This window comes from Girardinichthys multiradiatus, chromosome 7 (assembly GCF_021462225.1).
Source record: "Girardinichthys multiradiatus isolate DD_20200921_A chromosome 7, DD_fGirMul_XY1, whole genome shotgun sequence".
Classification (NCBI taxonomy): domain Eukaryota; kingdom Metazoa; phylum Chordata; class Actinopteri; order Cyprinodontiformes; family Goodeidae; genus Girardinichthys; species Girardinichthys multiradiatus.
In genome coordinates this window covers 15,110,896-15,137,019 of record NC_061800.1, presented here as the reverse complement: position 1 = coordinate 15,137,019, position 26,124 = coordinate 15,110,896, and the positions used below count along the sequence as shown (strand labels likewise).

General features: G+C 40.5%; 1 protein-coding gene across 1 annotated transcript in view; it reads left to right on the top strand.

Annotated features, from left to right (window-relative positions):
- Positions 1-1,097: 1,097 nt before the first annotated feature.
- The window catches only part of ints6 (integrator complex subunit 6), a 28,518-nt gene continuing 3,491 nt past the window's right edge, over positions 1,098-26,124 (top strand). The window contains exons 1-16 of the mRNA XM_047371655.1: positions 1,098-1,558; positions 1,708-1,785; positions 3,612-3,761; positions 11,664-11,753; positions 12,604-12,787; positions 16,179-16,304; positions 16,582-16,733; positions 17,026-17,178; positions 19,941-20,073; positions 21,573-21,667; positions 21,770-21,880; positions 21,987-22,202; positions 22,398-22,524; positions 23,295-23,437; positions 23,548-23,734; positions 24,023-24,394. Of these exons, the coding sequence (XP_047227611.1) occupies positions 1,448-1,558; positions 1,708-1,785; positions 3,612-3,761; positions 11,664-11,753; positions 12,604-12,787; positions 16,179-16,304; positions 16,582-16,733; positions 17,026-17,178; positions 19,941-20,073; positions 21,573-21,667; positions 21,770-21,880; positions 21,987-22,202; positions 22,398-22,524; positions 23,295-23,437; positions 23,548-23,734; positions 24,023-24,394 (2,428 nt within the window). The 5' untranslated portion in view covers positions 1,098-1,447. The remainder of the gene's footprint in view (positions 1,559-1,707; positions 1,786-3,611; positions 3,762-11,663; positions 11,754-12,603; positions 12,788-16,178; positions 16,305-16,581; positions 16,734-17,025; positions 17,179-19,940; positions 20,074-21,572; positions 21,668-21,769; positions 21,881-21,986; positions 22,203-22,397; positions 22,525-23,294; positions 23,438-23,547; positions 23,735-24,022; positions 24,395-26,124) is intronic.

The following is a 26,124-nucleotide window of genomic DNA, read 5'->3' as shown; positions in this document are numbered from 1 at the left end:
TGAATTAGGTGTAGTGGCAAAACCCGAATTTATTCATTCATTTGTTAAATCCTTTACTCTGATTAAATGTTCACACTTTTACGTTGTGTGACATCCCTAAAGGTAAAACTTCATTGTGAAAATCTTGTCAGCCACACACCGGAAAACGGGCTTTGTGCTGTAAGCAAACCTGAGGTAACAGTCCGTCCTTCTTGTTACGATCGCAGAGCCGTCGGATGGTTTCGGCTTGTTTTGCGGAAGTTATCTTTTTCTCCGTCCTATTTTGTGTACATGGTATCACACTGTCGTACACGTGTCATCCAGTGGCTCATAAACAGGATGATGTACAACACTGTAGAGAATAACTAAAGCAATATGGCTTAATTTATTGAGGGATTGTGCAACACATAGCATGAATGTCTACACACAGTTTTTTTTTTTTTTTTTTTACAAATAACAAACTGATGCCTATTATTTAACTGACTGAAGACAGACAGTGGGGGGAATACATCCCATTGCTGGAAGATGAGTGCGTGTGTGTGCATGTCAATCCCTGTTCCTTGAATCTGCTCAGCTGAACCTGTTTTCCTTCTTATCGTCTTTATTTGGTCATCACGTGAGAACAAAGTGCCAAAGGAGTTGTTTCCCTATGCGGTGAATACAAACATATGCCAACTAAACGCTATGTTTATTAAAAATGTCAATCTTTGTCATCATTTCTCGCTCTTTTAGTCTTCAAGGGTTTTCTTTCACATTAGCCCACGCCCGTACATAGGATCAAGTAAATGTTGATTATGTAATCTGCTCTCGGGGTAAACACATGTCATTGCTGGCTGATGTTACATCAAATAACTATGGTTGGGTTCTCTAAAGGGGTTTACATTGCTGTGAATGTGGTGGTCTTTAGCAATAAAAGGTAATACGGAATGTTTTCCTTACATTCCTGCCTATCAAGTAGGCAAGCATGCGCATAAGACGCCTAGCCTTAGCCTTATTTGGATATGTTAATGAGCAGCTGCCGACGGCCAATGAGGAGCCAAAGTACCTGCACGTGACCGTGAAAGAGCGCTCGCGAGGCGGGGCCAGGCGCGGACCTTCAGTTAAAACCAGCGGAGGAGGTACAGTGCATTCAGTGTAGGGAGAAGCAGGGACTCACTTAGAGGGAAAGTTTGTTATTATGAAACTTAGGAATATTTACAAAATATATGCAAAATTATCAAAATCCCTCGTGCATCAATAACTTGCCCCAAGGGTGCCAGGTTTTAGGCTTAGTTTTCCCGGAATGGGCTTCTACACTCACTATTCTTACACTTTTTTGAAAGAATGTGTGAGACAGACAGTTAGCCAGCCAGCTAGCTAGCTAGCTAGCTGAGAGGTGAGACAGGCGGCAGGAGAACAAAAGATTTTTTTGCGTTTTGGCCGGTTGTACTGACACCAAGTCCATGCAGAACGCGTCATTACCATCACAATGCCCGTTTTACTTTTTCTGATAGACACGTCCGCTTCAATGAACCAGCGCACCCATCTGGGCACTACCTATCTGGACATAGCAAAAGGCGCTGTTGAGACTTTTATGAAGGTACTGTAACCAAGGGACACATTCATATATCGGGAAAGCCCGAGCAAGGGGGGAAATCGCAGTTCACATCATCATTGTACTGTTGCAGAGCTCGCCTGTCAAAGCTGATCTCTCGTTAACCGTACATAATTCTTCTACTATTTCCACAGCTCAGAGGGAGAGATCCGGCGAGCCGAGGGGACCGGTATATGTTGGTAAATTTTGAGGACGCTCCGTTCGGGATAAAGGTAGAATTTGCTTTCGGGTCATGTCCAGCTTTACATCTGTCCTCCCCACCGCTCCACCACGTTGTGATCACTGTGTCAGTCGTGTAAAGAAAATCTTCAGGAGGAGCTTTCATACCCCTTTTAAAACATGGCCGACATTTTGTTTCAGTGTGAGCAGCAAGGAACTCTGGGTGTTATTTATACAGCGAGGTGATATCTGAGGGGGAGTGAGGAGGAAGAGGAGGGGGTGATAGACTTGTAGCCTACTTTACTTGTTTAGTGGAAATTGCCACTTTTGTCACTGGAGACAGTGCGACTTTGTAATTTATGATTCCAAGCTGGAAAACGGATCTAATTTGGGTCTAAGACTATCACATTTTTAACATATTTCTTAACATATAGAATTTAGTTTTTCATAATATATGCTTTTGTAAAAATTTCACAGAAATGCACAATAAATCAAAGGCATACCAATACAGTCCAGATTTAATGACATTCTGATCCTAAATATAATGCATGGCAGAATGATTCATTTTAAGTTGGATACTTGGCTTTGTAGCAATCCCTCCTCCTGAGCAAGCGTGTGGTGACAGTGGAACGGAACAACTCATTTTCAACAAGAAGAAAACCCCCCAGACTCGTGAAAGTCTGTGGCCATCTGCTGCAATCAGCTGAAGGTGTAAAAAGACGGAAAGCAACCACAGGAGAGACACAAACCCGAAAGTGAAAGTACATTAGTTTAATAGCATTCGCTTTTAGTGGTCCAGTCTAGGGAAGGAAAATACCTCAACAGATTTATAGGATTAAAAACAGAGTTAAAAATATTTATGCAGGTGGATCTCAATAAGACACACCCTATTTTTTAAGAGCCCTGTTTTAAACAGACCTCCAGGATAACAATATTGTGAAAGCATATTGTCATTACAATTCATCTAACAAACTAACTGAAAATATCAAAAGCAGGAAACACTAGCAATTAAACATTAAAAACTTAAACAACTCTCCAGTGCCTAAAAAAGTTGAAATTCCTCCAGTTGGATTAAGCTGTAACGCTTCAGGTCCTGATGTATTTTGACCTGAGTGGAAGTGGTAGTTATTCCAAGTTCTCTACGTATTAAAAAGCACCACATGTGATACGTTTAGGAGCATAAACGTTAGCTGCTACCTATGTGAGGAGCAGATAGGGAAGCTAGATACTAGTTATTGATTAGTAAATGAAAATGTCAGTGCAGTAGGTGTGGACATTGGAGGCCATTAAACTACAGTATGAAATCCAGTGTTAATTAAGATGTTAATAACAACAATAATAAAAAGCACTCATCGCCTGCAAAGAGCTAACAGAAGCATTTTGAAAAGTAATATCAGTGTCGTTGGTATAGTATGAGGTAACAGGTTGGCTGCAACAAATCATTTTTTTTTACCCTAAATAAAAATTGTTTTTATAAAAGAAACCGTTTTAACCTGATTTTTATTTTTTATATTGTTTTTATTTTAAGACGATGAGTGAGTCCCGTTTTTGCATTTAGTACCAAACTACGGTGGAATAAATGTGACTGAGTAATCCAATATTCGGGCAACTGTTTGCACAACAGTAAACTACGTCTTCATCAGCATAGAGATGGAGAGATACATCATTAACTCTCTGATCCATATAATTGTAAATGCGAAGGGAAAGAACGTGTTGGGCCTAACACAGTGCTCTAGGGGACACCTTTTGTGACATTCATGTTACAGGAGGGAGGGCCGCAAAGTTAAACACACTATTTACAACCAGAACGATAATTTAAAAAGCAGGTGATGCCTCCATCTTAAAGGTTATTAACCATCTATTGTTTTTGTTTACAAAGGCTGGATGGAAAGAGAGCCATGCCACTTTCATGACAGAGCTGAGGAACCTTCAAGCAACCGGACTCACAACATTTGGCCAGTCCTTGAGGACCGCTTTTGATTTACTAAATCTCAATAGATTAGTCACTGGGATAGACAACTATGGCCAGGTACGTAGCCTCTGAAGATGAAGAGAAGAAACAAAAGTTGATGTAAAGTGCACCTACAATAACCCACTCACCAGCTCACTGCCCCCACGCCCCTTAAGCCCACAGTCTCGACCCCAATAGTGCAAGCATCAACAACACACATCCTCCGCTGCCATACATTCACAGTCAAATAAACATAAAAGCAGCTAAGTTGCAGTGTAAGGGAAGTATCTAATCTTTTTTTACATCTATGATTGTTTCTTTCACCAATAATAAGGTGTCTTACATGTTAAGTTGGGGCTCATAATCATTTGTTGGAACTGTTTATCAAGGTGGAATGATTATCCAACAAACAACTTTAAATTATTTTAAAAATAAGAATTGGAGCACAAGTTTTCATTTTTTTCTAATCCTTGTGTGGTCCAAATTATACATATAAACTTATATATATGCTTACATATCCTCTAATATTTGTTAAAAGTCCCTTAATCGCTTTTCGACCACATCCATTTACTTGCTGTCAACAAGCGTGTGTCATAGGTGGGACTGAAAATATACCACCATCAGAAATGGTAGAGTTCATATAAACTGTTTGGTTTCCTGGCAATGACCTGGCTTTTACAAATAGTGAAAATATTTCAAGTATAGTCAAAGTCAGGGACTTCAAAAGTGTAATGTTATACCGCTTTGTGCCTTCTAAAACTAGTTGTGGGATCTGGTCCTGTCGGAAGAGCCGGTTGAGTTCAGGTTTCAACCATCTGACCCAAACGGTTACCTTCCAGATTAGAGGCAATTGGTTAACAGGTTCAAGAACAGACCAGAAATCACTAATGCTATCATAAACTGGAAACTGCTTAAACACCAGTGGCACAGTCCACAGTGAAAATAGTTTGAAATTGTCGTTTACTGAGAGGTTGCTGATCATGAAAGAAGCACCTACTCCAAAATGGACACTTTGAAGTTCGACAGAAATTTGCGGTCGCCCACATGGACAAGACTAATGCCTTTTGGGCCACGCTTTATGGTCACAGGAGGATTAAGCTCTTTGGTCACAATGACAAGAAGTGTGTTTAAAGAGGTCCACACCAGTTTTTTTCAAGCCTGGTCCTCAAGGCATACTGCCCTGCATGTTTTAGATGTTCCTCTTCTTCAGCACACCTGATGTTGAACCTGCAGGGCACTGCGCCGTGAGAACCAGGGTAGAAAAACACTGCCTTACACAGTGGATTGAAGGTAATTCTTCAACTTGACCACAAAACAGCCAGATGGTTGAAACCTGGACAGAGTTGGGTGGAGTAGGTGTAATAGGACAAGGATTCTAATCAGGTTTTGGAAAAGATAAAGCAGGTTAGCTAAAATGAGGGTTTTAGAAAGTCCTGACCTACACTATACCAAAAGAATTGTAAACTGTGTTTAAAAGCCAGGTCTGGATAAACAGCCAATTTAAATGAATCCTACTAATTTAGGTAAGAAGAGTGGCAAAATATCATGCCAGAGTTGTGCCAGTAGCTGCTTCTTTTTATCCGAAGGAAGTCAAAATGCAGCTCACTAAGAAACATTTATCTAAATATTAGTGGATGTGGTTGTATATATTTGAACCTCTTAGTGTAAGTTAAAATTATTATGTACACCTAATTCTTTTTTTGAAAATTTATTAAAGATGTGTGTTGTATCGTCTTTCTGTCCTGAGACGAATGCATCAATAAAAAGCCCTAAATGATTGACATTTATGCCAATGAGGAATGTATCTAAATGTCTGACTGGCATTGTATCTTTGACAATAGCTGTCATACATTTAGCTGAAACCAAAAACCTGTCTTTTTGTTTTGAATCTTTATTCAGTACTGTTATTTTAGTTTTATATCATTATGGGAACTAGAAAGTGTTTTATTTTAAAGTTCTTCACAGATTACATGGAAAAAAATATACAGGTAAATATGTCAGCCAAATAAATGTGTCTGAATAATACTAAACCTTGTTTGGAAGAAAGTTTCAAGGTTAGTAAATTAGATTTTTTTAAAATTTTTGGTTTTACTTTGAAGCAGCTGAACTTCATGAGCTGCTACGCCAGAAAACTTTATAACTATTTAGGCTCTGGTCCATTTATAAAAAGAAAGTGTACATTTTATTTATTTAGATAGCACTTATAACTGGGATCTTAAAGGCGCTTTAAAAAAAGATTCTTATCTAATTATATAGAGTTTTATTTGTCCCAAATTAATTTCAAATCAGTGCAGTTCATTCTGATACAATCAATCCAAAATATAATGGTTTATGCCCAGTTTATCATTTGATGCTAATTGGTAAGAAGTTATCGAAGCTTGGCCAGTTGTAATGAGTGGTTCTCCCAGAGGCAGTTACTCATCATGAGCAAGCATGTGGTCACAATAGAAAGAGACGGCCCATTTTTAAACAGGAAGAGGCCTGCAGGTTTTAAAGTTGTATTGTTAGGTCCTAAGGTGTCATTCAGGTGCGTTTGAGAAAGGATGCATCTGAAAGCTGCAGGACAGTAGCTCTGGAGGACTGGAGTTGGAGACCCCTGCGATAGATGATTTGGTCATACGCAACAAAGGAGTAGACCCAACTCGCTGCTTTCAGCCCAAACATCCATCGAGCCAAGAAAATCTGAAAGTAATTTGATGCTGCAACCTGAGCTTCAACTATGGTGGAAAGTGACATCATCCTTCTAAAGTTAGTCGTAGTTCCTCAAAGTAAAGCTTTGAGAAGTGAAGGGGGCGTAAAAATAGCCCACGAGACATTGTGTTTACAGTTTCAGACTGCTGCTTATAGGTCCTATCACCCTAAACATGTGTCAAAGTCTTCTTTCATCACAATACTTAGCATGAAGTGTTACATAAAAAGATCAGTCAGGCTCTACGTGATGGTCTCGTTAGAGAGAACAACAACAAAGCAGGTCACAGGATATGCAACCCCTCACCATAAAGGTTAGTATGGTCTAACGATGAGCTTTAAAACTGAGCGTCAGTTTTTGTCCATCCAATAAATTTGGGCTCTTGGCAACGATAAAGTATTTCAGCATCTGTTTTCCTTTTTATGGAGATTAAACATAATTAAGTGGAGGAAACCTTCTCTTTGGTGAAATACATGCATACAGCTTGAGTTGCACATGTTAGACACTTCACATGCGTTTGGATATCATTCTGGTCGAGGCTGTGGGCACACATGCTAGTGAACACAAACAGTAGAAACCAAGGTCAGGGTTAGTGTGTTCTGCACCTCTCGGTGGTGACCTCGCTGTGACTATAATTATAATTTAATAAACACTTCCTTCTTCTCTGCCTTTTTGCTACTTAAAGAGGTCATTTGCTGAACCCATGGCACGCTTCCACCACATTTACCAGGTATTAGCTTGTTATGTCCTTTAGGAAAGAAGTCACTTGTTAAGAGGCTGTAATTACACTTAGAGGGATCCGCATCACATTTTTACGAAGGTAAATCATTCACTACTCCCTACTGTTTGATCATTATGCATTGTGGTAGCTTCAGACAGCTTATTTCTGTCAATTTGACATCCACAGATGTCTATCTAAAAATCACAGTTTATATACAGGGGTTGGACGATGAAACTGAAACACCTGGTTTTAGACCACAATAATTTATTAGTATGGTGTAGGGCCTCCTTTTGCATATACAAGTCCTGCACAGTGGTCAGAGGGATTTTAAGCCATTCTTCTTGCAGGATAGCGGCCAGGTCACTACGTGATACTGGTGGAGGAAAACGTTTCCTGACTCGCTCCTCCAAAACACCCCAAAGTGGCTCAATAATATTTAGATCTGGTGACTGTGCAGGCCATGGGAGATGTTCAACTTCACTTTCATGTTCATCAAACCAATCTTTCACCAGTCTTGCTGTGTGTATTGGTGCATTGTCATCCTGATCCACGGCACCGCCTTCAGGATACAATGTTTGAACCATTGGATGCACATGGTCCTCAAGAATGGTTCGGTAGTCCTTGGCAGTGACGCGCCCATCTAGCACAAGTATTGGGCCAAGGGAATGCCATGATATGGCAGCCCAAACCATCACTGATCCACCCCCATGCTTCACTCTGGGGATGCAACAGTCTGGGTGGTACACTTCTTTGGGGCTTCTCCACACCGTAACTCTCCAGGATGTGGGGAAAACAGTAAAGGTGGACTCATCAGAGAACAATACATGTTCCACATTGTCCACAGCCCAAGATTTGCGCTCCTTGCACCATTGAAACCAACGTTTGGCATTGGCATGAGTGACCAAAGGTTTGGCTATAGCAGCCCGGCCGTGTATATTGACCCTGTGGAGCTCCCGACGGACAGTTCTGGTGGAAACAGGAGAGTTGAGGTGCACATTTAATTCTGCCGTGATTTGGGCAGCTGTGGTTTTATGTTTTTTGGATACAATCTGGGTTAGCACCCGAACATCCCTTTCAGACAGCTTCCTCTTGCGTCCACAGTTAATCCTGTTGGATGTCGTTCGTCCTTCTTGGTGGTATGCTGACATTACCCTGGATACCGTGGCTCTTGATACATCACAAAGACTTGCTGTCTTGGTCACAGATGCGCCAGCAAGAGGTGCACCAACAATTTGTCCTCTTTTGAACTCTGGTATGTCACCCATAATGTTGTGTGCATTTCAATATTTTGAGCAAAACTGTGCTCTTACCCTGCTAATTGAACCTTCACACTCTGCTCTTACTGGTGCAATATGCAATCAATGAAGACTGGCTACCAGGCTGGTCCAATTTAGCCATGAAACCTCCCACACTAAAATGACAGGTGTTTCAGTTTCATTGTCCGACCCCTGTAGTTTGTCCTGTATTATCTATTTTGTGTTTGTCTGTTAGTAGATGTAGCAGTTCAGTTCACATTTCCAGCTTTTATTGTATCATTATTTGTTTCCTTTAAGAAAATGTAAGTGTGTTTTATTTTAATTTTTCATAAAGAACTAGTAATTAACAGAACATGTGATTTAAATGAGAGCAAGACTGATGCTGAAAATTTTAGATGTTAACTCATAGTTGTTCAGGTATGGACTAGATACATTGCCTCGCGAGAGGATTCGCCCTGGAACTTTTCATATTTTGTTGTCTTGCAATTACACATTTGGATTTTATTTGGATTTTAACTAATGGGTCAGACAGAACTTTTCCTAACAGGGTTCAGGTCTGGATTTCAACTGGATCACTCTAACATCCTGGTCCTCATCATGCTGTTTGCTCACTAATGTTTTCTAACACACCTCTGAGGCCTCTAGAGAACCGCTGCATCCATGTTGCACACAGCTGGGCTGTATTTCCTAATGTTATTAGTGCATAACCCCTGAAAGGAAAATTATACATGATTTCCTACTGTTATTAGCAAATACAGCAGACTGTATTTCCTCAGTTTTATTAAGAAATACAATTTAATTACTAGGATTCTGTTTAGAGGTAACAGCTAAAATCAGCTTAAAATTTGAAAATCATGTATCCTTTTCCTTTTGGGGGTGACACAATGGGAAAGTGTTCAAGGGGGTAAATCCTTTTGCAAGCCTGTGTGAGTAGAACATCTATCTTTTTCACAAGCAGAGAGTTTGTCAGACTGAAATTAGGGGAAACTTTTTTTTTTTTTTTTTTGGAGCAGTCAAACCTGACCAGTTGCATCAGCACTCTCTCCATTATTTTTGTTCTTTAAGCTCAATTTGCCCCAAACAGCCGTAAATCACAGCCTGGCAAAAACGATGTCAGCTTTGTGCATAAAGCTCCTTCTACTCAGTGTCACTCATTTGCTTGTGCCCATTTTATTTTTTTATCTGAATGTTCATAAACCCCCTGAAGACGTAGGATGTTCAGTGTGCCCAAAGATCTGTAGAAGACACTAACAAAGGGGACTAAGCCTGCTGGGGAGTTAATATTGCTCCAGAGTGTCTCTGTCTGCAGTAACAAAGAGTCCTCTAGGTTGCCAGGCATCTGTGATGACTCTACCCCTGGGAGAAGAAGAGGGGTTTGGGAGGTAAAGCGGGAGACAGTCAGTGGGTTATCCTGACACTCAATTTCCATATGGGGGCCGATCAAAGCGCAGAAGACAGGGATGGAGTGAAGGATCTGGACTGTGATGTTAGGGTTGTAAGAGCAGAACTCCATATGGTCCTTTCCTAATTAGGCAGCCAATGTTTTAATCAGTAACTATAATGAAAGTCTGTTATTCTTATGAACTAATTTATACAATGCTTTGTTAAATAACACTAAAAGTAAAAATGTTTTTTCAGTTTTACATCAGCAAAACCTGAAGCAGCAGCAGAAGAAGGAGGAACCCAAGCTTCTGTTCTGTTCTGGTTTTATTATGATTCCATTATGATCTAACCAGGAATAAAAACCTCAGCAGCTGAAAGAGCAGATGTGACGTAATTGAAATTGAAAAATCATTTGGCCGTTTAGCCCCATCGCTGACTCATTAGCATGCCAAGAAAGTTCTCGTTATGAAAGAATTTGGGGGACGGAGGAGAAGGGAAAAATAACTAGGTTGTCATGGATACCTCCAGAAGGGCCGATTTTGGTTGTCTTGTGCTCTGTTTGCTTTGGGTTATATGGACAGATCAATCATTCAGCAGAGGACACGGCCCACAGGTAGAGTCCAGACCGACCGGGTCCGCTTCCATTAATAATCGTACCGCCGCCGGTACTGGAAGATCTTCGGCATGCTGGCTGTTTGCTGACAGAACCTGTCAGACTGCATTGGGGTTTTACATTGTTAACTTACTAAGTTATTTCATGGCTCCAGTGGAGATCCCACAAGGCTGATGCACAGTGATAAATGCAGTCCTGCTCCAGTTTCATTCTGTGTGCAGTGCTGATGTCAGGAAATATTCTGGGATATAGCAGGAAATAGGTTTCATACACTGTCATTTTGCAGGATGGAGGGCACATATAATGGAGGTGTAGCTAAATACAATTCTTGGAGGCAAATTTATAGTCAGTCTGCACTGATTGCACTTTAAATTTATGTTTGTTACCCCCGGCAACACAAAGTTGTGCATAATTGTAAAGCATAAGAAACCTAATACATGGTTTAACAAAAAATATTAAAATAAAATCCAAACCAGTGTAGCGTGCTCCTTGTATTCAGCTTTTCTGAGTCACTACTTTGTAGAACTACATCTTACTGCAACTTCAGCCGCATATCTTTGGGGGTTTGTCTTTATCAGATCTACACATCTAGACACTAAAGTTTTTGCTCACTCTTCCTGCAAAATGCCTGCAACTTTGTAAAATGGCTCCAGCTCCGTCAGATTTGACGACGAGCATTTGTCGTCATCAGCTTTCAAATCCTGCCACAGATTCTCAGTTGGATTTAGGTCTGGACTTTGACTAGGTCATTCTAACACACAAATATGCTTTGATTTAAACCACTGAATGTTTTGGGGTTGTTGTCCTGCTGGAAGGCAATCCTTTGTCCTAGCTTAAAGTGTTTTGCAGCCTCTAACAGATTTTGCTCCAGGATTGCTCTGTATTTACATCCATCCGTCTTCCCATCAACTCTGACCAGCTTCACCCTTCCTGCTGAAGAGGAGCAACTCCACAGCATAATGCTGCCACCATCCTGTTGTGATGTGCTAATTATGTGACTTCAGAAGGCACTTGGCTACACTGGATTTAATTTAGGGTTATCTCAGTGAAGGGGGCTGAATACAGGGATGTGCCACACTACTAGGATTTTCGTCTGCTACAAACTGTGAAAAAAGCAACGATTTTCTGCACTTTTTGTTGGCGTGTCACATAAACTGGTAATAAAATTAATAGAGGTTTGTGATGATAACGTGAAATACTTTTGGAAGACACTGTAGATGTCAGTTCATACTGGTTATTAGTCCTCCTTTCCTCGTTTAATGATTTCCCTCCATCTGAAGGTATTGATTATGCACATATTTATCTCTCCTCATTACAGGGAAGGAATCCTTTCTTCCTTGAACCTGCCATCATAATCGCAATAACTGATGGCAACAAATTGACTGGCAGCAGCGGCGTGCAAGATGAGGTCAGTTGACATCTTTAATCAGCCTCTGAGAGTGTCTTAAAGGTAAAAATTAGCATACCGTCCGGGCTGATGGGCAAAGCCTGTACGAAAGCGTCTTTGATCAGTGTTGTTTTTAAGGGTCATCTGAATCACTCTTCTGATAAAACGTTAACTAGATTGTAAATAAGCCCATGGGGAAAATATTTGATTTACAATGAAAAAAAGCAGCTGCAGCTGTCCAAATGCTGTGTTTTTAAAAAAAAGAAGAAAAAAAAAAAAAGGAGAGCAAAATGTACCACATCTTTGTAGCTCTGTCAATGTCAGATGACAAACGCAATAACTAATTTATACATCATGCATCTTCCAAGACGTTTTTCACAGATGTAGATTGTTTTTTATTTAAGTGTGCCTTTTGAAATATTTGGATCTTTTTTTTCACAATTATGAAGAAAATCAAAAAGTCACAGTTTTTCCGGTTCCAACCAATCATGTGGATTTTCAGCGCTTTGCGACCAAGAGTGGTAAACTTTACTGTTACTTAAAATATAATGTGACAGGCAGAAAAACTCTTCTCAGAAAACACAAACTAGGTCATAATGAACGTTAAAATAAGGACGAATAGTTATTATAGGTTATTGTTATCAGGAGGAGAACCTAAAGTACAGTCGTCATTGACCATCTGGATTTTATATACAGTTGCAGTTTGGATGCCAGATGATCTATTAATATAAAAACTGTTTGTCTGATTTTGATAATTGCATAAAATAACAAGGTGCCATTCAGCGTTCCCTATTCATTTCCTCTTAACGGTCATTAGCAAACAGATGTTTGGAAACTCTTACAGTGTGTTCTCATGTCCTCCACTGTCTAGCTCCACCTGCCTCTGACCACTCCTCTGCCAGGAAGTGAGCTGACCAAGGAGCCTTTTCGCTGGGACCAGCGCCTGTTTGCCCTGGTGTTGCGTATCCCTGGCAACGCCTCGGTAGAGCCCGAACCGCTCGGCGGTGTCCCGCCTGATGAGTCGCCGATCACACCCATGTGTGAGGTCACTGGAGGTTGGTGATGTTCATGAACTGTGTATGCAACACCGGTTAATGGATCTATCCACTAAATTTACTCATGAAAACAAGTTTAGTTGCTTGACCAGTATGTCAAAGTTTATTTAGTCAAGTCTTTAGATTAAGATGAACTTTATGAGCAAATCTGTTTTGTTAACCTGAAAGGCAGTGGCTGAGAGACGAAGTGTGTGGAAGAGGGTAGGGAGATTTTCTGAAAAACTACTGTTCAGGTGCATTATGGGAGTTGCTGCCTCCTGTGTCTTAACAAACGAGCTCATGTGTGATGGTGAAAGATAATGTTAGCAGCATCATGTTGAGGGGATGCCTTTGGGAAGAGGAATAGAGTTATATACAGGGCAATACTAGAGAATTGACTCAGAGCGGCTGAATGCAACGAACGCCACACTTTTCAGATTTTTATTTGAAAGAAAATGTTAAAGGCAGGCTTCATTTTGCTTCCACTTGACAATAATGCATTGCTCTGTGTTGGTCGATCACAAAATCCAAAACAAATCCATTGAAGTTTCTTCTTATGTGAAAAAGTGGGAAATTATTCAAGGTTTCTTTTGCAAGGCACTGCAGGTGAATGGATTTAACTTTCATCCATCCATCCATCCATCCATCTATCTCTGTTTCTTATGATCAGGTTTTTGGAGGTTCTATATTGAAGGTGACACTAGTGTAGAGAAATGAACCATAAATTCATAGTGAAGTTTTGTATTTGTGCCTTTAATAACAGCTTAAAAGGCTTTAATTCTCTGGACATTTGACTCTGGAAACACTTCAAGTTTTTACAGGAAAAATGGGTGGAACCCTGAACACATTTAGGCTCTATGTTTCGTTTTTATATTCATTTTAATAACAGTTTTTTTTATGTTTCATCTCTGACATTTCAACTGGAATTGGTTCTCACTGCATAGGTCTTGTTTTGAATAAGTTTGAAAGAAAATAAAATAAGGAATGAAACTGTTAGTAGTTATTGTAGCCGAATCGCCAGAGCGGGTTTTATGCTGTGCCTCTCTCAGCTTGTCATAATTCATTGAGAGGTAGAGAGCCTAAGCTGCACAGCAGAGCCTGGTGGAACATGCTGGGACAGACTCCAAGTATTTATAACAGTACATCAAAATAGCCGTTTGTTAAACACATTCTGCTGCACAACAGATGAATCATCTGTCAGCGTGAAACAAGGAAAGGGTAATATATTGGGTTTTTTCAAGCTGGAGAAAAAAGATTGCCTTGGCAGCTGTTTTCTCCTCCAGTTAGGGAGATCGCTTAGCTTTCTCTCAATACCATTTCGCTCAACATGCACTGCTGTGTTTACAACTTTGCCAGAGGGATATAAACACGGCTCAAACATCATGTGTTTTCAATATCAGCAGCTCAAACTTATGAGGCTGTAGTTGAGCGGTAAAGGGCTTTGTTGGATTGGTGATTAAGAGGAGAAAGATTCCTCCACCTGGCCCAGTGCTGGGATGGTAATTCATCCACTCACCGTTCTTGTCAAAGCAGTTTCCAGCTGAAAGCTCCTACTTGTAGAATAAACCACAACCCCAGCTGTCTGCATGGCAGCCGCTTTGAAGAATGTTCACTCATAGAGGCAGACTTGTTCCTACAGCTGGCGGGAGGAACACACCAGAACCATGCTGATGGCTGTTTTAAGATGAACGCATGCACAGAGAGGGACAGGGTACACTGGCGCTCTGTGCCACATCGTAGTGCTGAATGCATCACATGACACAGCTCTATTGTCAGCGACGGTGCGCGATGTACATGCTGCCTGTCCATTACTGCTGATGGCAGAGCCGACACAAAGCCACAGCCTATTGAATAGAGAAGTGAATGGGTGCACAGGAGGGTCACTAGAGGTGAAGTGGGAGGTGTTAAAGGATGAAGGCCAGCTTTGATTGATCAGACCTTGAATTATTTTACGATTGAGATATACTCTCTGAATTGTAGGCTTATGATGCAACCGATGCTGTGACAAATGGCAAATTCAAGGCTTTCTAGTGTAAAAGACTACTAACATTCAAATGGCAGGGGGATTAAAACTGCACAGTATAGAGATGCTGTAGGTGGACTCTACAAAGCTTCTGGCCTTTCTCAGAAAGACATAATTATTCTTACATTGGGTTTAATATTCATTCAGGTTCAGATGTCTATTTACCGCGTCATGTGCTTCCCAGAAAAGGTAAATAACTTCCATTTCTATGGTTTTGTGCGACTATCCAAGTTTTTAGTAAACTACTTGAACTATTTTGTTGTGGTACACAGTAGAAATGTTGGTATCAATAATGTACAAGTTACACAAGAATGAATGAATTACTGATGAAATTGAACTAACACATGAGCACAAATCGCCAAAAGATGAGGATGTTGTTATTTGCTTTAAACAAAAACTCCTCAAATGAGAAGTGAAGGTGTGAACCAGGAACAAGTGCTGATGTTTTCTAATTAGGCAAGGTTTAAACATGGCACCACTTCACTGTATGAACATACATTTACTTCACTTTTAAACTTAAAAGCAACAGTTATTCCCTCTGCTGCTTAAATCATTTAAATATCTAAACATAAGGAAGGACTTGGGACAACCATCTGCTTTATTTAAGATTAATGTTCATGTATTGCACAGAATATTAGGCCTGGAGCTTTTTAATGCGCAACATAAATATAACCGGCTGATATTGGCTGGTTATGAGGTCACAGTTACTAGTTAGACCCGGTAACCTGTCAATTATACTGTCCCAGCCAAGCTTTCAGGTGGACAGAAATGGAGCTTTTAACAGTCATTTTTAAGTTTTTTCTTTTTAGTTTGAAAATTTAGATTTCCAAGTAAAATGAAATGTTTAAGTAAGTGCACCCTTTCACCAAACATTCAATGCTTGTGGTTTAGAACGTTCTTCCCTCTTTTGTTTAGTTTTTGTCTTTATATAAAACAAAAAAATTCAGTAAAGTGAAAGATCAGGTTGGTGTTTGACAGCGGTTTTAAGGTGTCTGTCAGTATGCTGGTACGTGGGAAACGGATTGTTTACTGTGATAGTTTTAAGAATCTCTACAGGATCATTTTTCTTATTTGTAAGATATTTGGCTTTTGCTACACACTGATCCTGTTTCGCATTCATTTGATGAAGTCTTTGAGGTCTGTTATGGGTTAATAATTGATGTTGTTGTGCCTTACTTCCTGTGGAACTCCATCAGCAGCAGGAAGAAATCTAAAAGAGACCAAATATTGTATTAGCTGTAATCTGGTAGGCTAAAATGTTCTGTTTGAGCCTGTAAAGGCAGTCTTAGCTTAAAATAAAATGTGATTGAAGATGTTTTCCATTTAATGTTTGGATAGATTAACTGCTTTTTATTGACAGTTTACTAACATTTTTACGTTATGTTGCAGGGCGTTCCTACAGTGTGTTCTCTCAGCGCATGTTGAATCAGTGTCTGGAGTCTCTTGTTCAGAAAATCCAAAGTGGAGTAGTGATTAACTTTGAGAAGACTGGACCTGACCCTCCTCCACTAGAAGGTACGAGATGCTCAGTAAAATCTATGTCTGACATCTAAAGAAACCTCTCAGACGTCTTCTGCACTGCAACTGATGATAAACCAGGAAGCTTTTTGCTTTACTTACCTTTTTTATCCTCTCTGAGCATCGCTTGACTGTGTTTCGTATCAAGCCACTGAATTTACTTGTAGAAACCTCCCACCTTGATGTTTACCATTAACATAGACATCAGAACTGTTTAGTTGTCTTTTTGCCTGGGCCGCTGATGGATAACCCTTTACTTTATGTTTGTTAACAGATGCTCCAGCCGAGGCACTGAAGTCCGGTCCGCAGCCTTGGCACTGCTGTCACAAGCTGATCTACGTACGACCCAACCCTAAAACCGGTGTGCCCATTGGTCACTGGCCCATTCCTGAGGCCTTCTGGCCAGACCAGAACTCTCCAACACTAGTAAGAGACCTTTTTTTTTTTTAAAGAGCACAAAGATCGTTTTTATTTTTAACTGTTTTGACTTATTTGTGCACACTGCTCAGCAAAAGTATTCATAAATGTGGAGGTCCAAGGGGTATGGATACGTATGCATCAGTGGCAGCACAGTTGCACAATACTAGGTTTAAATAATAGGATAAAACCTTTCCATAGTTGCTTATGTCCCAATTGAAACAGTAAATTAAATAGTTGTTTAAAAGGAAGAAGTGGCTTCTGTTAATATCAATAAGCTGTCATCTGTAATCCAACACAGCCGCCCCGCTCAGCCCACCCCCACATACGATTCTCCTGCGTGGACGCCGAACCTATGGTGATAGACAAGGTGCCCTTCGACAAGTATGAGCTGGAGCCTTCGCCGCTCACTCAGTACATTTTGGAGAGGAAATCCCCTCACACCTGCTGGCAGGTATGTCACAGAGAAGCAAAAGACTCTCAGGAGAGTCTTGTTAAATGTCTTGCTAAGAAAGCTAATAAATTGCTATGAATCTTTCGTTTATTTCTGGAGTTAAATCTCATTAAACTCCGGAAACAAGTTTGCCGAATTTGCTTAAAAAAGGCCTCTGACTCATTTTTCTTTCATGACCAAACAAACTGATTGATTAGTTGTTGTGTTATTGTGAGGCATTTAAAGCAAATCCAGATGAGCAGACTCTGCCCAGACTTTGTGAAGTCAATTAGTGACAAAGATGTTGCTCTTTGGGTGGGAGAGTTGTCTGAAGGCTGGCCGTTGCTGTTTGTATCTCCACTGACACGAGTCACACCACAACTGTTGATAATTGCAGACAGTGACTGGTTCCACTGGACACGGGGAAAGTAAAAGGATAAAGATGTTGGTCTGAGCTCAGTTTGCTGTCGGTTATTCTGAATATACCGGGTCATGAAACCATCAAAGTTCTTTCAGCTTTTAGTTGGTTTGATTTGTTGCACGTTGATGGTTGGTTTGTGGTCGATTTAAAGCAGACACTGTTTTCTTTAAACCAATGGGTTTACTTTGCACCAGCAAACATCCAGCTAACATCACATGGAACCTAATAATAATAAAGAATAATAATAGATTTTATTTTTAATGCACTTTACATTTCCGACAAAATCTCAAAGTGCTACAGTCGATAGAAAGAGAAAAACAACAAACACAAACAGGGACACTATGCAGATAAAATACACACGTAAAAGTGGCAGATGGTCAGATATTGTGCGTTTCTGACCTAATGGCATAAACGCACAATATCTAACCTTTATGCAATGTAAACAAATACATTTCACTGAACCGATCAAGCAAATTGCACTGGATGTTGTATTACATGTAGTGATTAAAACCATGTCTGCTGTACCGCTTAATCAGTTTACTTGTTGTCTTGCAATAATCATATCAGCATCTTTGCATTTTGTCAGGTCACAATCACAAGTTTTCAGTATATGATGGGGTAGACCAACACAAAGTCATGCTTAATTGTGGTATGGATAGAAAATGATTGATACTTTTTGTACAAACGTGAAAAAAAAAATTGATTACATTTGTTTTCGGCCCCTTTTATCTTTGCTTTGATCTTAACTATTTTAAGTCTTAAGTGTTTATCAACCACGATCAGGTTTTCTCCCAGGATTGCTTGTATTAGGCACCATCCATATCCATCCATCATCTCTTTCCTGCTGAAGGAAAACATCCCCACAGCATGATGTGACCACCACCATGTTTCATGGTTGGGGATGATGTGTGTTCAGGGTGATTATTTTATTTTCACCTCGAATAGTGTTTTACCTTTATGCCAGAATGATCATTTCTAGCCTCATTTGACCAGAGGACCTTGTTCCACACGTTTACTGTGACCCCTACCTGGCTTGAGACTTATTACCACTTTCTGCTACTAATGGCTTTCTTCTCACAACTCTTCTATAAAGGCTGAATTTGTGAAGTTTATTGCTAATAGTTGTCCTGTCAACAGATAATGCATGGTGGATTAAATGGTGAGATGTTTATAGCTCGGGGTATTGTTTCACAACCTAACCTGCTTCAAACTTCTCCACGTTTTCTAATAACCCAGCTGCCTTTATATTCAAGTATTTTAGGAATAAATTACAGACTCTATTTACAAAGTAGATGAATTTTGAAGGTTAGGTGGTTGCACTGGCTTTTATTTAGTAGTACTACAGTTTAGGGGCTGAATATTAAAGCACACCACTTTGTTTGCCAACAGTTTCATAACCTGTATCATTTTCCTCCTACTTAACAATTATGCTCTACTTTGTATTGTTCTAACACATAAGATTTCAATAAATTACATGGAAGGCTATGGTTGCAAGTTCCAGGGGGAGTGCACTGCATCCAGAGATGACGGTGTGTCATATCACTTCCTCTTTTAACGTCGCAATCTGCATGAAGCTGAGCTGAGGGTGCAAAAACAGTCAGATGAGTCTGCTGAGACCTGAAGGCAGAGATGACATGCCGCGAGCCGCCGCCCAGTCACACACGTGTGTTTGCTCCCCAACGGATCAAAGTTCGACAACAGCCGTCGGAGACTGACTCACATCTCTCACGCATGGAGAAAACCAGTTGGGTTTTATGTCAGAAAGTGTGTTGGAAAATGTTCTGCAGTTTGCTAAACCGACATGTTTACAGAACGTTCTAACTGGATCCAATGTTGACTGAATTTAAACCGCCCAAAAAAATAAACATGCAGACACTGAGGACTTCTTTTTTTTTTTTTTTTTATAACACCAATATTTATCAATTTTAGTTTTTTTGTTTAGTTTTTTGCCTGATGTGAATAGTCTTGATGTAGGAATCTTTGCTGTGGTTTGAAGGAGTTGTACTGAGCCATTTCAACAAGTTAACAAGGAAATATTAAGCCAGATGTCCCATCTTCAGACTCCTGTCCTGTTTACCCTCATCGAATTTCTTACAGGATTTTGATGAAACGTTTTAAAAGGCAGGGGGTTCTCTTAAAGGGACAGCGAGCATTTCTTTCTACCCTGATGTGTTTGTGTGTAGATGCTGATGTTTATATAAAGGCTGCAGGTGTCTTAATGAACTTTAATTACTATACATTTGGACCTATTTGAGCCATTTAATATGTAATGTCTTTTTTTTTTTACTTCAGATTGTTGTTTGCTGATTGGAGTTCAAATGTCACTGCTGATTTATTGATCCGTTTTTGTTTGCTTTTGTAGGTGTTTGTAAGTAACAGTGCCAAGTACAGTGACCTGGGCCAACCCTTTGGTTACCTAAAGGCTAGCACAGCTCTTAACTGCGTCAACCTGTTCGTAATGCCCTACAACTACCCGGTGCTTCTGCCACTTCTGGGTAAGACTCTGTTCCATACTTGTTACCTTCTGGGATTTACATTTTTACCTTGTGCAATGCTCAGACAGAATATCTTTTGGGAATGTCTCAATATTTTAGCGACTTACTGATGTTTAATCAGGTCTCCTTTATTTCCCCCATGCGAGGGTGGAGTTGAAGGTTAGGGGTCATTGTACATTGCCGGTGAGAGGTTTACATGCCCTATTAATGGGTATAAATGTTATTAATTTGGGCTTTTACTATCTTATTCTATTTTCCGGATTTTATTCTCTCTGGTGGTAAGCCGAAATCTTTTCAGTGATATAAAAAAAAAACTACAACGGAGTTCACAAGTTTGAATATATTGTAAGTCTTTTCTATTCCACTCAAATACATACACCCCATACGTATAAGCACGGCATATAAATGCTGAACAGAGTTGTGGCTAGGGCCCCTTATATTAGCCTGGTTTATCGATCTGCCAGCCTCAGAAGAGAAAACTGGTTCAGATGTTTAAGAACAACACAGGAAGCACTATCACAAACTGAAAGATACTGGAACACCAGTGAAAGTGAATTTAACGTGTGCTGATATTTGCACTCGCCTGCATTGATCGGCCAAATGCCTTCTGGAGGAAAACAAATGCAGCCAAGGCTGTTTGGCAACAAGGACAAGGAGGATGTTTGAAGGAGTCTAGCTTTTCAGACCTAAAAACACTGTAGCAACCGTGAAGAATGGTGGTGGCAGCATTATGCTTGGGGTCTGTTTCACTAACAGCGGTGCTATGGTGTGGACACACTGGATAGAACAATTAAGATTTAGGAATACCTTCGAATTCTTCAACTTCTGCTCAAATCAGCGGCTAAACTGAAGAGACTTGGGCATGATTGGCTGCTACATAATGATCCCAAACATACTTCAAAATGAATTTGAGAGGGGACAACAGGCCAACAGGAGGCTTCTGAAATGGTCCGGCCTCAACTGGATAAAAGATTTAAGGACTATGGTTCCAAGCCAGCTCTGTGCTGAGACTACCAGCTGACGAAAACAAATTGTACTCATTTAGATAAGAATAGCAACCATATATCCAGCTACAATTATGCTAGAAGCTAGCTGATGGCTACATAAAGCTTGTGGTTTCTCTGCAACTTGCTACATGTCCTTTACCAAAGTATTACTGGGTGTGTATGTGTATATACTTGCATATATAACTCTAGTTTTTAAAAATCATTGTTTGTTGTACAGGCATTCATCACAGAAAAAGAACTGTTGAAATGCATAGTTAAAAGCACAAAATGAACAGGATATTCATGCCCAGGACGAGTTAATGTAAACTTCTGACCGGCACAAAGGGTACGGGTTGGAAATTTATTCAGCAGTACCAGTTAGAAATTTTATTTAATCAGTTGGAACAAATTAAAAAAATCAAGTTAACCGATTATGGAGTTGCAGGATAGTGTAGTAGTAGTAATAACAATATTTTTTATATATGTTACATCGTTTTGTTGTGCTTCCTGTAGACGACTTGATTAAAGTGCACAAGTTCAAGCCGACCCTGAAGTGGCGACAGTCCTTTGAGAACTACCTGAAGACCATGCCCCCGTATTATATTGGGGTAAGTTGATTCTGACTAATTTGCAATATTCTTACGCTTACTAAATAAACAAAGCTATTAAACAATGTCCCCTTCTCATATTTTCCTGTGTTCCTCCCACAGTCCCTCAGAAAGGCGCTGAGAATAATGGGAGCACCAAACCTACTGGCTGAGAACATGGAGTATGGTCTGAGCTACAGCGTGGTGTCCTACCTGAAGAAGCTCAGTCAGCAGGTTTGTCATGGGATTGATAACTCAGCATTGATTGTTGTTTTTAGTATACTCTGTTACTGTTTGGCAATGACTTTGTTGAACATAGTTATTTTTCTCACATTGCCAGACAAAAATCGAGTATGACCGCCTGATTGCCTTGATTGGCAAGAAAACCCCCCCAGAGCTTGGCATCAAGGTCCGATGGCGGGGTGGCGGCATCTCTTTAGCACAGAGAAGGGACTTCATCCAGCAGCTGCAGAGTCTCACAGCGGAGGCCCCCACCCTGCCTATGGAGCTCAACCCTAAAGAGTTTCAAGGCTTCCACTTGGCGCTGCTCAACAAAGTAAGGAAAGATTATTACAAATTAATTGGTCTGTTTTCTATCTTGATGCTTCTATTATCTGATCAATTGACTGTTCTCCCTCCTATTGCTAGGATACATAACAGCATTTTAAAAAATAATAATCTCTCGTTTTTTGTGTTGGGTGTATTTTAATCGCACACCTTTACCTTCCTTTCTTACCTTGTGCCTCCTCAGAGCTTGAAGCCTCAGAGCTTTAGAAACCCCTACGACATCCCGCGGAGCCACTTGCTCGATCAGCTCAGCCGAATGAGGAGAAACCTGCTCAACACCACCGTCTGTACCTTACGAGGGCAGGACTCCGGTAATTGTCTGTGGAAACGGGCTTCATGTGTTTACTTGTAAATGGGAGATGTGCCGATTGGAAATTTGTGTCTAATATCCAATCTTCTCTATTTGTAAAGCTTTGACCGCTCATACAAAGTTAGACCAATTTAGTTTCTATTCAAGAGCTCTAATAAAAAAATACATAATACCAGCTTTTTGCTTTTTTTTCAAGCGATGCTGCCTTAAGTGGTCACTGATTTATATTTATATACAAAATTCATATTAAAGCATTTTCTGCATCCTGTATACACTGTTGATGTAGCTAGCAAATCTGTGTAGATCCTAAGCGTATCTCTGAGGTTTTCAAGATTTTACCAACATTTCTAAATCCAGCAGGTTCCAGGAAAGCCAGTGGTTGAAAGCTCAAAATTATTAAACAGAGCCACTTTTGCTGGAATTTGTTAAGCCTTCCTGTTATCTGCTTTAAGTCTGGCTCTCTCTCGCTCCCTTGCAGCCTGAGTGAGCTGCAGACATCATAGAAAATTAATTCCTTTAAAAAAGTCTCTTAAATCACGATGCTTTCTCTGACAACAAACTTTCAGCTAACTAAAAGCATCCACACCAAAACGTTTTGTTACCATAAGATGGAAGCGCTTAGGTATATTGCATTCATCATCAGGAAAAATGAGCTTCCACGGTGAAAATTGGTCATTGGACCACGTCTCGGTGCATCTGATGTAAATATACACAAAAATTACACTTAATATAATTAAAACTTAACATGCCTTCTGCTTGTCCTGTTTCCAGACCAGCTCCACAGCGTGCCGATTGCCCAGATGGGAAACTACCAAGACTTCCTCAAATCTGCCCCCCAGCCCCTCCGAGACGCAGATCCTGAACAGCCCAAACGTTTGCACACGTTCGGAAACCCCTTCAAACTGGACAAGAAGGTAAAGCACACTGTTCATGTCAACCCTGACACTGATCTGTGTTCAGTATGAACAGAAAAGGGAAGACTACTGTGAAACAATAAAGTGCAACTACCTTTTTTCTCTTTCAGGGCATGATGATTGATGAGGCGGACGAATTTGTGACCGGCCCTCAGAACAAGGGCAAGCGACCAGGAGAGAACAGCAACATGCCGGGTGGTGGTCCAAAGAGACGGCGCTGCATGTCGCCTCTGCTGCGTCTGGGCAGGGCCTACACCCCTCCGGTGACCCCTCCTGCCAGTCCACGACACTCAGCAGGTCCAATCCAGCATAGAATCTGAGTCTTTCCCTCAAAAAAATGCTGAATGATGAAAATAGATGATCAGATCAGTTTTCTGTTCCTTCTTAAATTGTTTGTCTGTGTTACTTGTCGTAACTCTAACTTGAGATTTATAAAATGTAGAAGTTTTGCAACAAGTTATCCAAGATCACATAAAAGTGTTTGGATGAAAAGTTATGAGACCTAAAATGTTTTCTCAGGGTGTAGGAAGCATAAGTAAAACTAATCAGTGACTAATTCCGTCTCCTAAATCTCTCACCCTGTAGATATGGACATAAATGATGGAGCACCAGAACCTGACCTGATCATTAACCACCTGAATCAGAACCATTACAGCCCAGACACAAGCTCTGATCCAGAGGTGGATCACCCCTCGGGGCCCGCCGACTTCCAGGAGAACCACACCTCCGCGGATTCTCAGCTTCTCCGGCACAACGATGAGGAGGAAAATGGAGGACCTGGGGCGGCGGGCGAGATGCCGGGTAGCGAGGGAGGGGTGGAAATGGTGTTGATGGAGGACCAGACGACCCGATTCCTGTCACCAGACGCCCTGAAGAAGCATATTCACAGCGAAACGACGAAAGTCAACAACGAGCTGAGGGTGCTGATCACCAAGGAGATCAGAAAGCCTGGTCGACGTATGTATGCAAAAAGAAATGATTCATAGGAAAATAAAATTTAAATTTATCCAAAAATACGATTTAAACAGAAATCTTGTGTTATGGCCAGCACAGTCATGGAGAAAACCCCTGCCTTCTCATCTGTCTAGCAGACAGTTATTGACACCCTCTATAAGGAAAGTAAGCCACAATAGGTCAAGGCTAAAGAAGATGAGTGTTCAGAGAATGCTGTATTAAACCATATTAATTGAAAGTTAAGTGGAAGGAAAAAGTATGGTAGAAAAGTGTGTACATGCAACAGGGATGGTGAATCCTTGAGAGGGTTGTTTAGCAAGGTCTCCTAACCAGAGACGTCGGGAGTAAAATAAATTAACTTTTGCTTGGTGATCCAAAGTCCTCTTTTCAGATTAAAATACATTTTATTTGGAAATCAAGGTCCCACTGATGCTTGAGGTGAGGTTTCCACAGTCAGTCATGATTTGGGGAGCCATGTCATCTTGCTTGTGTTGGTTCACTTTGTTTCATCAAGTCCATAGTCAGCACAGCCGCCTACCAGGACATTTTAGGGCACTTCATGCTTCCCTCTGCTCACAAGCTTTGTGGAGATCCGTTGTTTTATTTGCAGCAGGACTTGGCACCTGCCCATGCTGCCAAAGGTATCAATACCTGCTTTTATAACCATGGTATCATAATGCTTGATTGCACAATGAGAGGGACCAACACCCCAGAGAGAATCTACGGAGTACTGTCAAGGAGAGAGACACCAGAGCCAACAATGCAGACGTGCTGAAGGTTGCTATTTAACCATCTTGGTCTTCCTTGACACCTTAGCAGAGCCACAGGCTGAACTCCTCCATGCCACACTGCATTGATGCAGTAATTTAAATAAAGGGTCGAGAGCATATACGTTACAGACATGGTACTTTTTAGGAATCTTTAGGACACTTCTGTATTAAAAATAGTTTTGTTTTGCCTTATGTTATAAGCTGTGTTCATAAGCTAACAAACCTGGGCAGAATTTCAGATTTGTGGGGCCCTTTTAAGAGTCACTAGTATAAATTGTAAGATTTTGTATTTATCAAAATAAAAACAATCCAAATGACCTTGTTAAAAGTTTTTATATAACCTGGTTCTTAAAACTGTGTATTGCCCGCTTTTAAAGGCCAGAGAAAGCTTGAAGTCTTTAATATTTAGTAGTTGTGGATGAGGTTCTTTATTTTCTCAGATGGTAAAGCAGCCCATTTCTTTTTTAGGTTCCTTTAAATTCCCTGGTGGTTGTGCATGAATTGCTGACCATTTGACCCAAAGTGGCTCAATGATATTGAGGTCAGGAGACTTCAGAACCTTCACTTTGCTTTGCTGTAGCCGGTCAACGTTTGCCTTGGCCTTGTGTTTTGGATCATTGTCATGTTATGACCTCAAAGTTCATCAGAGCTGATTCCAGGCTTATGAGTGTGAACTTCCTTGAAGAATTTTCTGATATTCTGCTGCAGTCATCTTGCCATCTGTGTTGACCAGATTTTCTGTGCTTTTTTAGCTCACACATCCCTAAAACCCTGACCCATCAGCAATCTACCTTATGGTTAAAGGAGCATTGGTGTGCTTTTTATGTTGAATCTTCTCCAAATGTCGTGGTTGTGGACATAAAGTTCAATTTTGGTCTCATCGCCCCGAGTATCTTTGCTCTAGAGGTTTATCTCTGCCAAGTTCAGTGTTTCTTCTGGCAATTCATCCATGCAGCCCTTTCT